The sequence below is a fragment of the Camelina sativa genome, chromosome 14 (assembly GCF_000633955.1).
Source record: "Camelina sativa cultivar DH55 chromosome 14, Cs, whole genome shotgun sequence".
Classification (NCBI taxonomy): domain Eukaryota; kingdom Viridiplantae; phylum Streptophyta; class Magnoliopsida; order Brassicales; family Brassicaceae; genus Camelina; species Camelina sativa.
The window spans coordinates 3,753,889-3,764,893 of record NC_025698.1 but is presented as its reverse complement, the minus strand read 5'-3'; the positions used below and the strand labels follow the sequence as shown (position 1 = coordinate 3,764,893).

The window sequence follows — 11,005 nt, the reverse complement described above, 5'->3', positions numbered from 1 at the left end:
TCGATTTACAACTACAGCTTCAAAGCCAGGGGTTCCATGATTGCTTTCAAGATCTTCCAGCGATGGCATTTCTCCCTGCTTTGTTGAGTCTGTGGATAGACTGTACACATCGTAGAAACTATCGACAACTTTCTCCTCATAGTCAAGCACGCCATATTCCTAGGAATCGTTCAAAACATGTTATTCATGTAAGATCATGTAGGCAGTACCAAATCGCCAAGATATTTGGCCCACATAATTACGGTATATTAAAGCCTTCCTTTTTATAAAGGCTTTAATCTTCAGAGAGGAAACAAAGCTAAGCAGGTGCAACAACAACAACAACAAAAATCACCACACAGAAGCATACGGATCAGTAAAGGAGCAATGCAATTCAATCTGAAATTCAATTAGCTATCGAACAGTAATTCAATTAGAATACCCACAACCATGGAACGTTCAATTGCGCTTAAATTCATTATGACTCAAGACTCGAAAACACACAAAGAGATAATTCAGCATTTCCCTAAATAACAAGAGAAAGAAGACTAACCCAGTACTGTCTCGATAACCTCTGGGCCACCACCTCCGACGAATCCCGCCTAGACTCCATCCGTTGATGGCTTCCTAAGCTCAGCAACGTGGCCGCTCGGATCTGATGCTTCTCCGGATCCTCGCTGGAGAGCGAATTCGAAGCACTGATCGCTAGGGCTAACTGAACTTGATACTCTTCCTCGGAGGACATGTAATCGGCACGGTTGGAAGCAGCAGTAGGAGAAGGAGAAGTCATCGAAGAAGCAGGTGCGGTCACCGGAACCGTTTCCGCGACAGAAGAAGGGGTGGCTTGAGGAGGATTAGCAGAAGAGACGTGAATCCGATTTTGATCGGATGGAGGAGGAGGAGGAACAGCATCGTTGGTTCGATTCAGCTGCTCTTGATTCCCACCTCTGTGTAGCTTCTTGAAAATATGCTTCATCGGTCTCTCTTTTCAGATTCTTCTTCCGTTGGTCAAAATCAAAAAAAAAGTGGTGGGAGTGACGGAAACGAAACTTATGCCGGCGAGTTAAAAGGAGGGGAAGGGACTAAGTTTTCAGGATTTACGATTATGCCACTGTTTTGACCTTTTTTGTTAAGTTATCCAATTAAGATGAAGCATTTAGGAGAAAATGTGACACGTTGCTTTCAGGACCCACACGCTATAATTTTCTATACGCGGCTAATAGGGTTAAAAAATAATGTAAAAAGTAATACTCAATTAATTACCAAAGTGAAAACGACATGTATCACAGGAGTATCAGTAAATCCATACAGGTGGTTCTTGGCAGATTTTGAGCGGGAGATTTCGCACCGGAATCCAAACTAAGCATGAGTACGATTATATGAAACCATTCTTTAGCGTTCTTCCATATCAACACATTCAAGTACTAAAGAGGTCTAACGGGAACAGTAAAAACAAAAAACGCCAAGGTAAATAAGAACAGAGCTTTTGATACAGACAAGCCGGTCTTAGCTTCTGAAACAAATTTATCTTCATTCATGATATTGTAACACCTACATATCAACCAAAACTTACAAAAGTAGACCACATTATCTTCTGTGACAAAATTTCAGCTTTATTCCTGCAAATCTAATTGGATACGAAACAACAACTACTACTACTCTCAGCGTTCTGTGGCAGCCAACCATCATTCTGATTCTGAGTGTAACAGCTTGTCCTCGTTTCTGTGTATTGCTGGAACTGCTTTAGCGGAATCCAGGCAACAAGTGTTCGTAAGTATATTAAAAAGGAACTCATAATCGATACCACTGATAAGATAACGAAGATTAACAAGTAAATCTATAAGTTCAAACATTAAACATCCATCGTTTGCTGTTAAATTACTCATTGAGGTTTGCAACTATATTGCTCCATGTCATACTTTCAAACAGTCCATATCGGCATAAAACTCTTCCACATTGCATTGTGTCACACTTTGAAGAACAAGAAGATTTTCAGGAACATTCTCAGGGAGAATATTTGGACAGTAAGAACAGGCAACACCAGTACAAGAAGAAAAGTGAGAAATGTTTATGAACTTACAGTTAATGCTTGTTTTCAACTTCTTCCTCTTGCTATTACTCACTTGGTCTCCACTATAGTTAATGCTCGTTTTCAACTTCTTCGTCTTGCTAGTACTTCCTTGGTCTCCACTACGTATCGGCNCTTCCGCAGATCCACCCATATGCTCTGTGACAAGTTCAGCCAGCCTCTGCACCAACACACTAACACTGGTAGTAGGACAATCCAGTGCAATGCATTGTGCAATCTGTAGCAACTCATCCAGGGAAGGATCAATAGCTCGATTTACAACTACAGCTTCAAAGCCAGGGGTTCCATGATTGCTTTCAAGATCTTCCAGCGATGGCATTTCTCCCTGCTTTGTTGAGTCTGTGGATAGACTGTACACATCGTAGAAACTATCGACAACTTTCTCCTCATAGTCAAGCACGCCATATTCCTAGGAATCGTTCAAAACATGTTATTCATGTAAGATCATGTAGGCAGTACCAAATCGCCAAGATATTTGGCCCACATAATTACGGTATATTAAAGCCTTCCTTTTTATAAAGGCTTTAATCTTCAGAGAGGAAACAAAGCTAAGCAGGTGCAACAACAACAACAACAAAAATCACCACACAGAAGCATACGGATCAGTAAAGGAGCAATGCAATTCAATCTGAAATTCAATTAGCTATCGAACAGTAATTCAATTAGAATACCCACAACCATGGAACGTTCAATTGCGCTTAAATTCATTATGACTCAAGACTCGAAAACACACAAAGAGATAATTCAGCATTTCCCTAAATAACAAGAGAAAGAAGACTAACCCAGTACTGTCTCGATAACCTCTGGGCCACCACCTCCGACGAATCCCGCCTAGACTCCATCCGTTGATGGCTTCCTAAGCTCAGCAACGTGGCCGCTCGGATCTGATGCTTCTCCGGATCCTCGCTGGAGAGCGAATTCGAAGCACTGATCGCTAGGGCTAACTGAACTTGATACTCTTCCTCGGAGGACATGTAATCGGCACGGTTGGAAGCAGCAGTAGGAGAAGGAGAAGTCATCGAAGAAGCAGGTGCGGTCACCGGAACCGTTTCCGCGACAGAAGAAGGGGTGGCTTGAGGAGGATTAGCAGAAGAGACGTGAATCCGATTTTGATCGGATGGAGGAGGAGGAGGAACAGCATCGTTGGTTCGATTCAGCTGCTCTTGATTCCCACCTCTGTGTAGCTTCTTGAAAATATGCTTCATCGGTCTCTCTTTTCAGATTCTTCTTCCGTTGGTCAAAATCAAAAAAAAAGTGGTGGGAGTGACGGAAACGAAACTTATGCCGGCGAGTTAAAAGGAGGGGAAGGGACTAAGTTTTCAGGATTTACGATTATGCCACTGTTTTGACCTTTTTTGTTAAGTTATCCAATTAAGATGAAGCATTTAGGAGAAAATGTGACACGTTGCTTTCAGGACCCACACGCTATAATTTTCTATACGCGGCTAATAGGGTTAAAAAATAATGTAAAAAGTAATACTCAATTAATTACCAAAGTGAAAACGACATGTATCACAGGAGTATCAGTAAATCCATACAGGTGGTTCTTGGCAGATTTTGAGCGGGAGATTTCGCACCGGAATCCAAACTAAGCATGAGTACGATTATATGAAACCATTCTTTAGCGTTCTTCCATATCAACACATTCAAGTACTAAAGAGGTCTAACGGGAACAGTAAAAACAAAAAACGCCAAGGTAAATAAGAACAGAGCTTTTGATACAGACAAGCCGGTCTTAGCTTCTGAAACAAATTTATCTTCATTCATGATATTGTAACACCTACATATCAACCAAAACTTACAAAAGTAGACCACATTATCTTCTGTGACAAAATTTCAGCTTTATTCCTGCAAATCTAATTGGATACGAAACAACAACTACTACTACTCTCAGCGTTCTGTGGCAGCCAACCATCATTCTGATTCTGAGTGTAACAGCTTGTCCTCGTTTCTGTGTATTGCTGGAACTGCTTTAGCGGAATCCAGGCAACAAGTGTTCGTAAGTATATTAAAAAGGAACTCATAATCGATACCACTGATAAGATAACGAAGATTAACAAGTAAATCTATAAGTTCAAACATTAAACATCCATCGTTTGCTGTTAAATTACTCATTGAGGTTTGCAACTATATTGCTCCATGTCATACTTTCAAACAGTCCATATCGGCATAAAACTCTTCCACATTGCATTGTGTCACACTTTGAAGAACAAGAAGATTTTCAGGAACATTCTCAGGGAGAATATTTGGACAGTAAGAACAGGCAACACCAGTACAAGAAGAAAAGTGAGAAATGTTTATGAACTTACAGTTAATGCTTGTTTTCAACTTCTTCCTCTTGCTATTACTCACTTGGTCTCCACTATAGTTAATGCTCGTTTTCAACTTCTTCGTCTTGCTAGTACTTCCTTGGTCTCCACTACGTATCGGCTTGTAATCTCGTAAAGGATGATACTTCATGGATTCTAGCTCTTTTATGGCTATGTCAAATCGGTGTTTTACCTCCCTCTGCAATTACGGAGAAAAACAATATAAAAGATTTAGAAAGTCAAGCAGAGGAAGTGTGGAACATAATTAGAATTCCCTGACTGATACTCACAAGTTGTCTATTCACACCCATGATTTGCTGCTTGCATAACTTTATCTCCATCTCAAGTGCACGCAGANCGTTCAAAACATGTTATTCATGTAAGATCATGTAGGCAGTACCAAATCGCCAAGATATTTGGCCCACATAATTACGGTATATTAAAGCCTTCCTTTTTATAAAGGCTTTAATCTTCAGAGAGGAAACAAAGCTAAGCAGGTGCAACAACAACAACAACAAAAATCACCACACAGAAGCATACGGATCAGTAAAGGAGCAATGCAATTCAATCTGAAATTCAATTAGCTATCGAACAGTAATTCAATTAGAATACCCACAACCATGGAACGTTCAATTGCGCTTAAATTCATTATGACTCAAGACTCGAAAACACACAAAGAGATAATTCAGCATTTCCCTAAATAACAAGAGAAAGAAGACTAACCCAGTACTGTCTCGATAACCTCTGGGCCACCACCTCCGACGAATCCCGCCTAGACTCCATCCGTTGATGGCTTCCTAAGCTCAGCAACGTGGCCGCTCGGATCTGATGCTTCTCCGGATCCTCGCTGGAGAGCGAATTCGAAGCACTGATCGCTAGGGCTAACTGAACTTGATACTCTTCCTCGGAGGACATGTAATCGGCACGGTTGGAAGCAGCAGTAGGAGAAGGAGAAGTCATCGAAGAAGCAGGTGCGGTCACCGGAACCGTTTCCGCGACAGAAGAAGGGGTGGCTTGAGGAGGATTAGCAGAAGAGACGTGAATCCGATTTTGATCGGATGGAGGAGGAGGAGGAACAGCATCGTTGGTTCGATTCAGCTGCTCTTGATTCCCACCTCTGTGTAGCTTCTTGAAAATATGCTTCATCGGTCTCTCTTTTCAGATTCTTCTTCCGTTGGTCAAAATCAAAAAAAAAGTGGTGGGAGTGACGGAAACGAAACTTATGCCGGCGAGTTAAAAGGAGGGGAAGGGACTAAGTTTTCAGGATTTACGATTATGCCACTGTTTTGACCTTTTTTGTTAAGTTATCCAATTAAGATGAAGCATTTAGGAGAAAATGTGACACGTTGCTTTCAGGACCCACACGCTATAATTTTCTATACGCGGCTAATAGGGTTAAAAAATAATGTAAAAAGTAATACTCAATTAATTACCAAAGTGAAAACGACATGTATCACAGGAGTATCAGTAAATCCATACAGGTGGTTCTTGGCAGATTTTGAGCGGGAGATTTCGCACCGGAATCCAAACTAAGCATGAGTACGATTATATGAAACCATTCTTTAGCGTTCTTCCATATCAACACATTCAAGTACTAAAGAGGTCTAACGGGAACAGTAAAAACAAAAAACGCCAAGGTAAATAAGAACAGAGCTTTTGATACAGACAAGCCGGTCTTAGCTTCTGAAACAAATTTATCTTCATTCATGATATTGTAACACCTACATATCAACCAAAACTTACAAAAGTAGACCACATTATCTTCTGTGACAAAATTTCAGCTTTATTCCTGCAAATCTAATTGGATACGAAACAACAACTACTACTACTCTCAGCGTTCTGTGGCAGCCAACCATCATTCTGATTCTGAGTGTAACAGCTTGTCCTCGTTTCTGTGTATTGCTGGAACTGCTTTAGCGGAATCCAGGCAACAAGTGTTCGTAAGTATATTAAAAAGGAACTCATAATCGATACCACTGATAAGATAACGAAGATTAACAAGTAAATCTATAAGTTCAAACATTAAACATCCATCGTTTGCTGTTAAATTACTCATTGAGGTTTGCAACTATATTGCTCCATGTCATACTTTCAAACAGTCCATATCGGCATAAAACTCTTCCACATTGCATTGTGTCACACTTTGAAGAACAAGAAGATTTTCAGGAACATTCTCAGGGAGAATATTTGGACAGTAAGAACAGGCAACACCAGTACAAGAAGAAAAGTGAGAAATGTTTATGAACTTACAGTTAATGCTTGTTTTCAACTTCTTCCTCTTGCTATTACTCACTTGGTCTCCACTATAGTTAATGCTCGTTTTCAACTTCTTCGTCTTGCTAGTACTTCCTTGGTCTCCACTACGTATCGGCTTGTAATCTCGTAAAGGATGATACTTCATGGATTCTAGCTCTTTTATGGCTATGTCAAATCGGTGTTTTACCTCCCTCTGCAATTACGGAGAAAAACAATATAAAAGATTTAGAAAGTCAAGCAGAGGAAGTGTGGAACATAATTAGAATTCCCTGACTGATACTCACAAGTTGTCTATTCACACCCATGATTTGCTGCTTGCATAACTTTATCTCCATCTCAAGTGCACGCAGACGACCCTCAACAGGAACAGCGTTTTGCTCAACCAATTGTTTTTGTCTGCCACGTACGACCTCTGGCTGCCAAACCTTTAAAGCAACCGATGCTTGCCTGCGAGAGACAAGAACAAATGACATGAGTAAGGAATGAATGAGGCAAGAAGAGAAGGACCAATCTCATTTTCACTTTGATCAAACAAAAGAATCATCTTTACAAACTTGTCACAAAACAATATGCAATCATCTCCTCCTCTAGAGTCAGAACTTATTAGAAAATAACAATAATGTTCTCCAGGTGAGGGACTAGTTAGTGTACCTCACTTTGTGCAAATTAGAAAACTCCAGAGAAGCAGACTGTAATCTATCAGCCTCTTCTGATAACCGAGACTCCAATTCACGAATTCTCCGTCTCCATTCAGAAATCTCACTCTCCTTCCTGAGTAAAGCTCTCCTATGGGCAGCTAATTTCCTCTCCTTATCCCTCTCAAACCTATCCAACACACACACACTCACTCAGTAACAACACAAGGAACTTCATAAAAAAACACAAATTTGAATCAAATAACAATACCTAGTCTTGTAGATAAACTTGGTTGGAGATTGAGAAGAGGAAGCAGAGATGATGTGGGTTGGGAAATCATGGAAGAGAAGAAGGTCCCAGAAGCAATCATCGGAGGACAAACGGCGGAGACGGCGAGAGGTGATGGAGATACAGCAGAGATCTTTGTAGGAGAAAGCAGAGGACTTCACGCCAATCTCTAGAATCTTTCTCCATAGCTCGTCGGGTATTTCGTTCGCCGACATTTCTCTTTCTAGGGTTCTAATCCCAGTTTGGAGTTTGTTCGGAGAGTTTTAATTCCCAATTTTGTTGGTTTCAACAAGACGACAAATTTTTTTTTTTTTTTAAATTAAAAACAAAATAAAACGAGCTGGTCACACCGAAATAACCCTCTTCTCTTCTCTCGTCTTCGTCTTCTTCCTCTAGAACCCCCAAAGATGGCGTAGCCAAGCCAAAAGATCTCTCAAATATTATTGATAACGATGGATTCTTCTAGTATCCTTGATTCTCTCGGAGTTGAGATTATCGGCGTGATGGCTCCGGTCTCAATCTGCATGTTCCTCGTCGTCCTTCTCACCTACTCTCTCTCCGTTACCTCCGACCCTCAGATCCGTACCGCCGCCAATCTCATTTACATCGAGAATCCCTCCGACTCCGCTACCGTTAAGCTCGAAGGTAGTCTTCTCAACGCCATAGTATTCGTCGTCCTCGTTGCCGCCGTCACTTTCATCCTTGTTCTCCTCTTCTACTACAACTTCACCAATTTCCTCAAGCATTACATGCGCTTCTCCGCCTTCTTCGTCCTAGGTACCAATTTCGTTTCCTCCTTCACTTCTTCATCCTCTTCTTAGGGTTTTACTCGAATTCAATGTTGGTTAATCTTGTCTCAGGTACGATGGGAGGTGCGATATTCCTATCGATAATACAGCATTTCTCAATTCCTGTTGATTCAGTCACCTGCTTCATATTGCTTTTCAATTTCACCATCCTGGGGACTTTGTCAGTGTTTGCTGGTGGTATACCAATTGTGGTGAGACAGTGTTATATGGTTGTTATGGGGATTGTTGTTGCAGCTTGGTTTACTAAATTACCTGAATGGACTACATGGTTTATCTTGGTGGCTTTAGCTTTGTATGATTTGGTTGCTGTTTTGGCACCTGGTGGTCCACTTAAGCTCTTGGTGGAGCTGGCTTCAAGCCGAGATGAGGAGCTTCCTGCTATGGTTTATGAAGCTAGGCCCACTGTCTCCTCGGGCAACCAAGGGAGAAACCGTGGCTCGAGTCTAAGGGCTTTGGTTGGTGGTGCTGCTGGTGGGGTTTCAGATTCTGGATCAGTTGAGCTGCAAGCAGTACGGAACCATGATGCAAACCAACTTGGAAGAGGAAATTCTCATAATCTGGATTATAATGCTGTTGAAGTGAGGGATATAGACAATGTGGATGGTCATGGTAACGAAGACAGAGACGTTGTTGAGAGGTCACCTGTGGTTGCCATATCCTCAGAGCACTCAACCGCAGTTGGAACCAGAGGAAATATCGAAGACAGAGATACTGTTATGGATGAGGAAATGTCTCCTCTTGTTGAGTTGATGGGCTGGGGAGATAATAGGGAAGAACCAAGAGGTTTGGAGGAGTCGGATAACGTTGTCGACATTTCAAATAGAGGCATCAAACTTGGTCTTGGAGACTTTATTTTCTACAGTGTTCTTGTTGGTAGGGCAGCAATGTATGATCTGATGACGGTATACGCCTGTTACCTTGCGATCATCTCGGGACTAGGGTGCACTCTTATTTTGTTGGCTGTGTACAACCGAGCTCTGCCTGCTCTTCCCATATCCATCATGTTGGGTGTTGTTTTCTACTTCTTGACGCGGTTATTGATGGAGCCGTTTGTTGTTGGGATGACAACTAATTTGATGATGTTCTGATTAACCAGAAAAAATCTAGGGGAACAAGTTAGATGATGATATCCTGATTGCTGTTTTTATCCATGTATTGCACCTTGTGCTGTTTCAAATGAAGCAAATATGTTTTAAGGGTTTTGAGCAATATTCTATTGGAAAAACCGCTAATGTAAAATGGATTGATAGTCTCTGAAGCCGATCATTTTAGTATATGTGTTTGTAGACATTTCAGGTGTTTGACTGAAAACTTTAGGATTGATCTGTGGTATCTTAATTCCTTCAAGTCTCATCTCTCGTGCATATACACTACACACAGACACAGAGAGTCTTGACGTCAATTAAGCACAAGTAATTGTTATGACTTATGCTTGTAAAGAAGCAGATAGACGCATTAATTTATAGGACAGTCCGCGGACCCTCTCACAAGACGCGATGTGGGATGTGCGCATCCGGACTTATTATTTTTACGTTTTCATATTAGTTCAATAACCCTCTAAACCAGAACTTAAACCGGATACCAAACCGGTCGTAGATTTCCACATTATTATTCTGGAAAAAAAAACTGAAACTTTATACTATATAGGATTTTGATTTATGTCTCAGTTTGAGTAATTTCCAACTGCCAGTCTACCACGTTCTTTTTTGCTACATTTAAGTTCTTTATCTAATTTATATTCAACTAAGTATCTAAAAATTACAACACCAAAAAAAAAATTATTTAGAAGATAAGAAGAACATTCAAAAAATTAATGAACGAGAACACGTTGATCTCGTTGACTTTCTCTTTTTATTCTTTTCCACAAGTTTTATCGAAACAACTATTTTTATCATATGTGTTTGTATATTTATTACGAGCTAGTAGTGATAATATTTATAACAATAAAATTACAAGTTTAAGACAGACCACACTATTTTCACGTAACTAGAAAACCTAATTAATTATATCAACCCTTTGAATGATGAAATCTGCTATCTTACTCATGGTTTCATGTGTCTTCATGTTTCTTGTTTTTAGCTAATATTCAAGGTAACATATTATCATCTCTTTTTGTTTTTTTTTTTGATTCATCATTTTGCGGAATACAGAATTATCAAATTCATGTTGCTCAAATTATTTGTTGACTGTTGATATAAAACAAAACAAAAAAAGACGTGGAAGCTGTGAACAAGAGGTGTCACATAAATCAAATGTACGAAGGAACATGCGGGAATGATGGAAACAAGGCGTGCTTAGGCGATTTCAAAAACAAGAAGTTTAAATATGATCTTTGCCAATGTACTGACGTTATTCGTTTTTCAACTAAATTACCTTACCATCGTCTTTGCAATTGCAGTCGTCCTTGCTAATTTATTTATATCCATAACCAAATTTATTGTACTACTAATTAATGAATCAAATAATAAGTTGTAAGAATTTTTGGTAACTAAAAAAGTAGTCAATTTTTGTTTTAAAAAAAATTGTAAACTTATATATGATTATAAGTTAATTCTACTTTGAAAAAGGTGCATATGTGTATCTCAACCTCTTTATGTTGTATGTAATTTGTTTTTTTTTTTTTTTTTTTTTTTTTTTTT

The 11,005-nt window shown here is 39.8% G+C and overlaps 4 protein-coding genes and 1 pseudogene across 12 annotated transcripts in view; 2 read left to right on the top strand and 3 right to left on the bottom strand.

Moving 5' to 3' along the window:
- Nucleotides 1-5,624, bottom strand: part of LOC104739467 (serine/threonine-protein kinase EDR1) — a 13,388-nt gene extending 7,764 nt beyond the window's left edge. The window contains exons 1-2 of one of the 3 annotated variants that reach the window (XM_019236027.1): nt 5,101-5,620; nt 2,192-2,477 (exon numbers count right to left, since the gene is read on the bottom strand). In XM_019236027.1, coding sequence (XP_019091572.1) covers nt 2,192-2,477; nt 5,101-5,523 — 709 coding nt within the window. In that variant the 5' untranslated portion in view covers nt 5,524-5,620. Of the gene's footprint in view, nt 1-2,191; nt 2,478-5,100 lie in introns of all 3 variants that reach the window. The other 2 variants (XM_019236028.1, XM_019236026.1) reach the window with 2 other exon arrangements.
- LOC109124999 (F-box protein SKIP24-like) lies at nt 3,749-4,728 on the bottom strand. Of its 4 annotated transcripts, none has more exons than XM_019236065.1 (3): nt 4,668-4,728; nt 4,378-4,576; nt 3,749-4,268 (listed from the first exon to the last, which is right to left on the bottom strand). In XM_019236065.1, exons 1-3 carry the CDS (start codon nt 4,716-4,718, stop codon nt 4,264-4,266), a joined length of 255 nt encoding a protein of 84 aa, XP_019091610.1. In that variant the 5' UTR covers nt 4,719-4,728; the 3' UTR covers nt 3,749-4,263. The 4 variants fall into 4 exon arrangements, with proteins under 4 accessions (XP_019091610.1, XP_019091608.1, XP_019091609.1 ...); XM_019236063.1 differs by having other exon boundaries at nt 3,749-4,038; XM_019236064.1 differs by having other exon boundaries at nt 3,749-4,035.
- LOC104739468 (F-box protein SKIP24) lies at nt 5,999-7,850 on the bottom strand. Of its 4 annotated transcripts, none has more exons than XM_010459832.1 (5): nt 7,540-7,850; nt 7,285-7,458; nt 6,918-7,080; nt 6,628-6,826; nt 5,999-6,518 (listed from the first exon to the last, which is right to left on the bottom strand). In XM_010459832.1, the coding sequence occupies exons 1-5, from the start codon at nt 7,770-7,772 to the stop codon at nt 6,514-6,516; spliced, it is 774 nt and encodes a 257-aa protein (XP_010458134.1). In that variant the 5' UTR covers nt 7,773-7,850; the 3' UTR covers nt 5,999-6,513. The 4 variants fall into 4 exon arrangements, with proteins under 4 accessions (XP_010458134.1, XP_010458128.1, XP_010458131.1 ...); XM_010459826.1 differs by having other exon boundaries at nt 5,999-6,288; XM_010459829.1 differs by having other exon boundaries at nt 5,999-6,285.
- On the top strand, nt 7,906-9,656 carry LOC104739465 (presenilin-like protein At1g08700). The gene is made up of 2 exons (XM_010459820.2): nt 7,906-8,334; nt 8,418-9,656. The coding sequence occupies exons 1-2, from the start codon at nt 8,010-8,012 to the stop codon at nt 9,452-9,454; spliced, it is 1,362 nt and encodes a 453-aa protein (XP_010458122.1). The 5' UTR covers nt 7,906-8,009; the 3' UTR covers nt 9,455-9,656.
- On the top strand, nt 10,387-10,777 carry LOC109128882 (annotated as a pseudogene).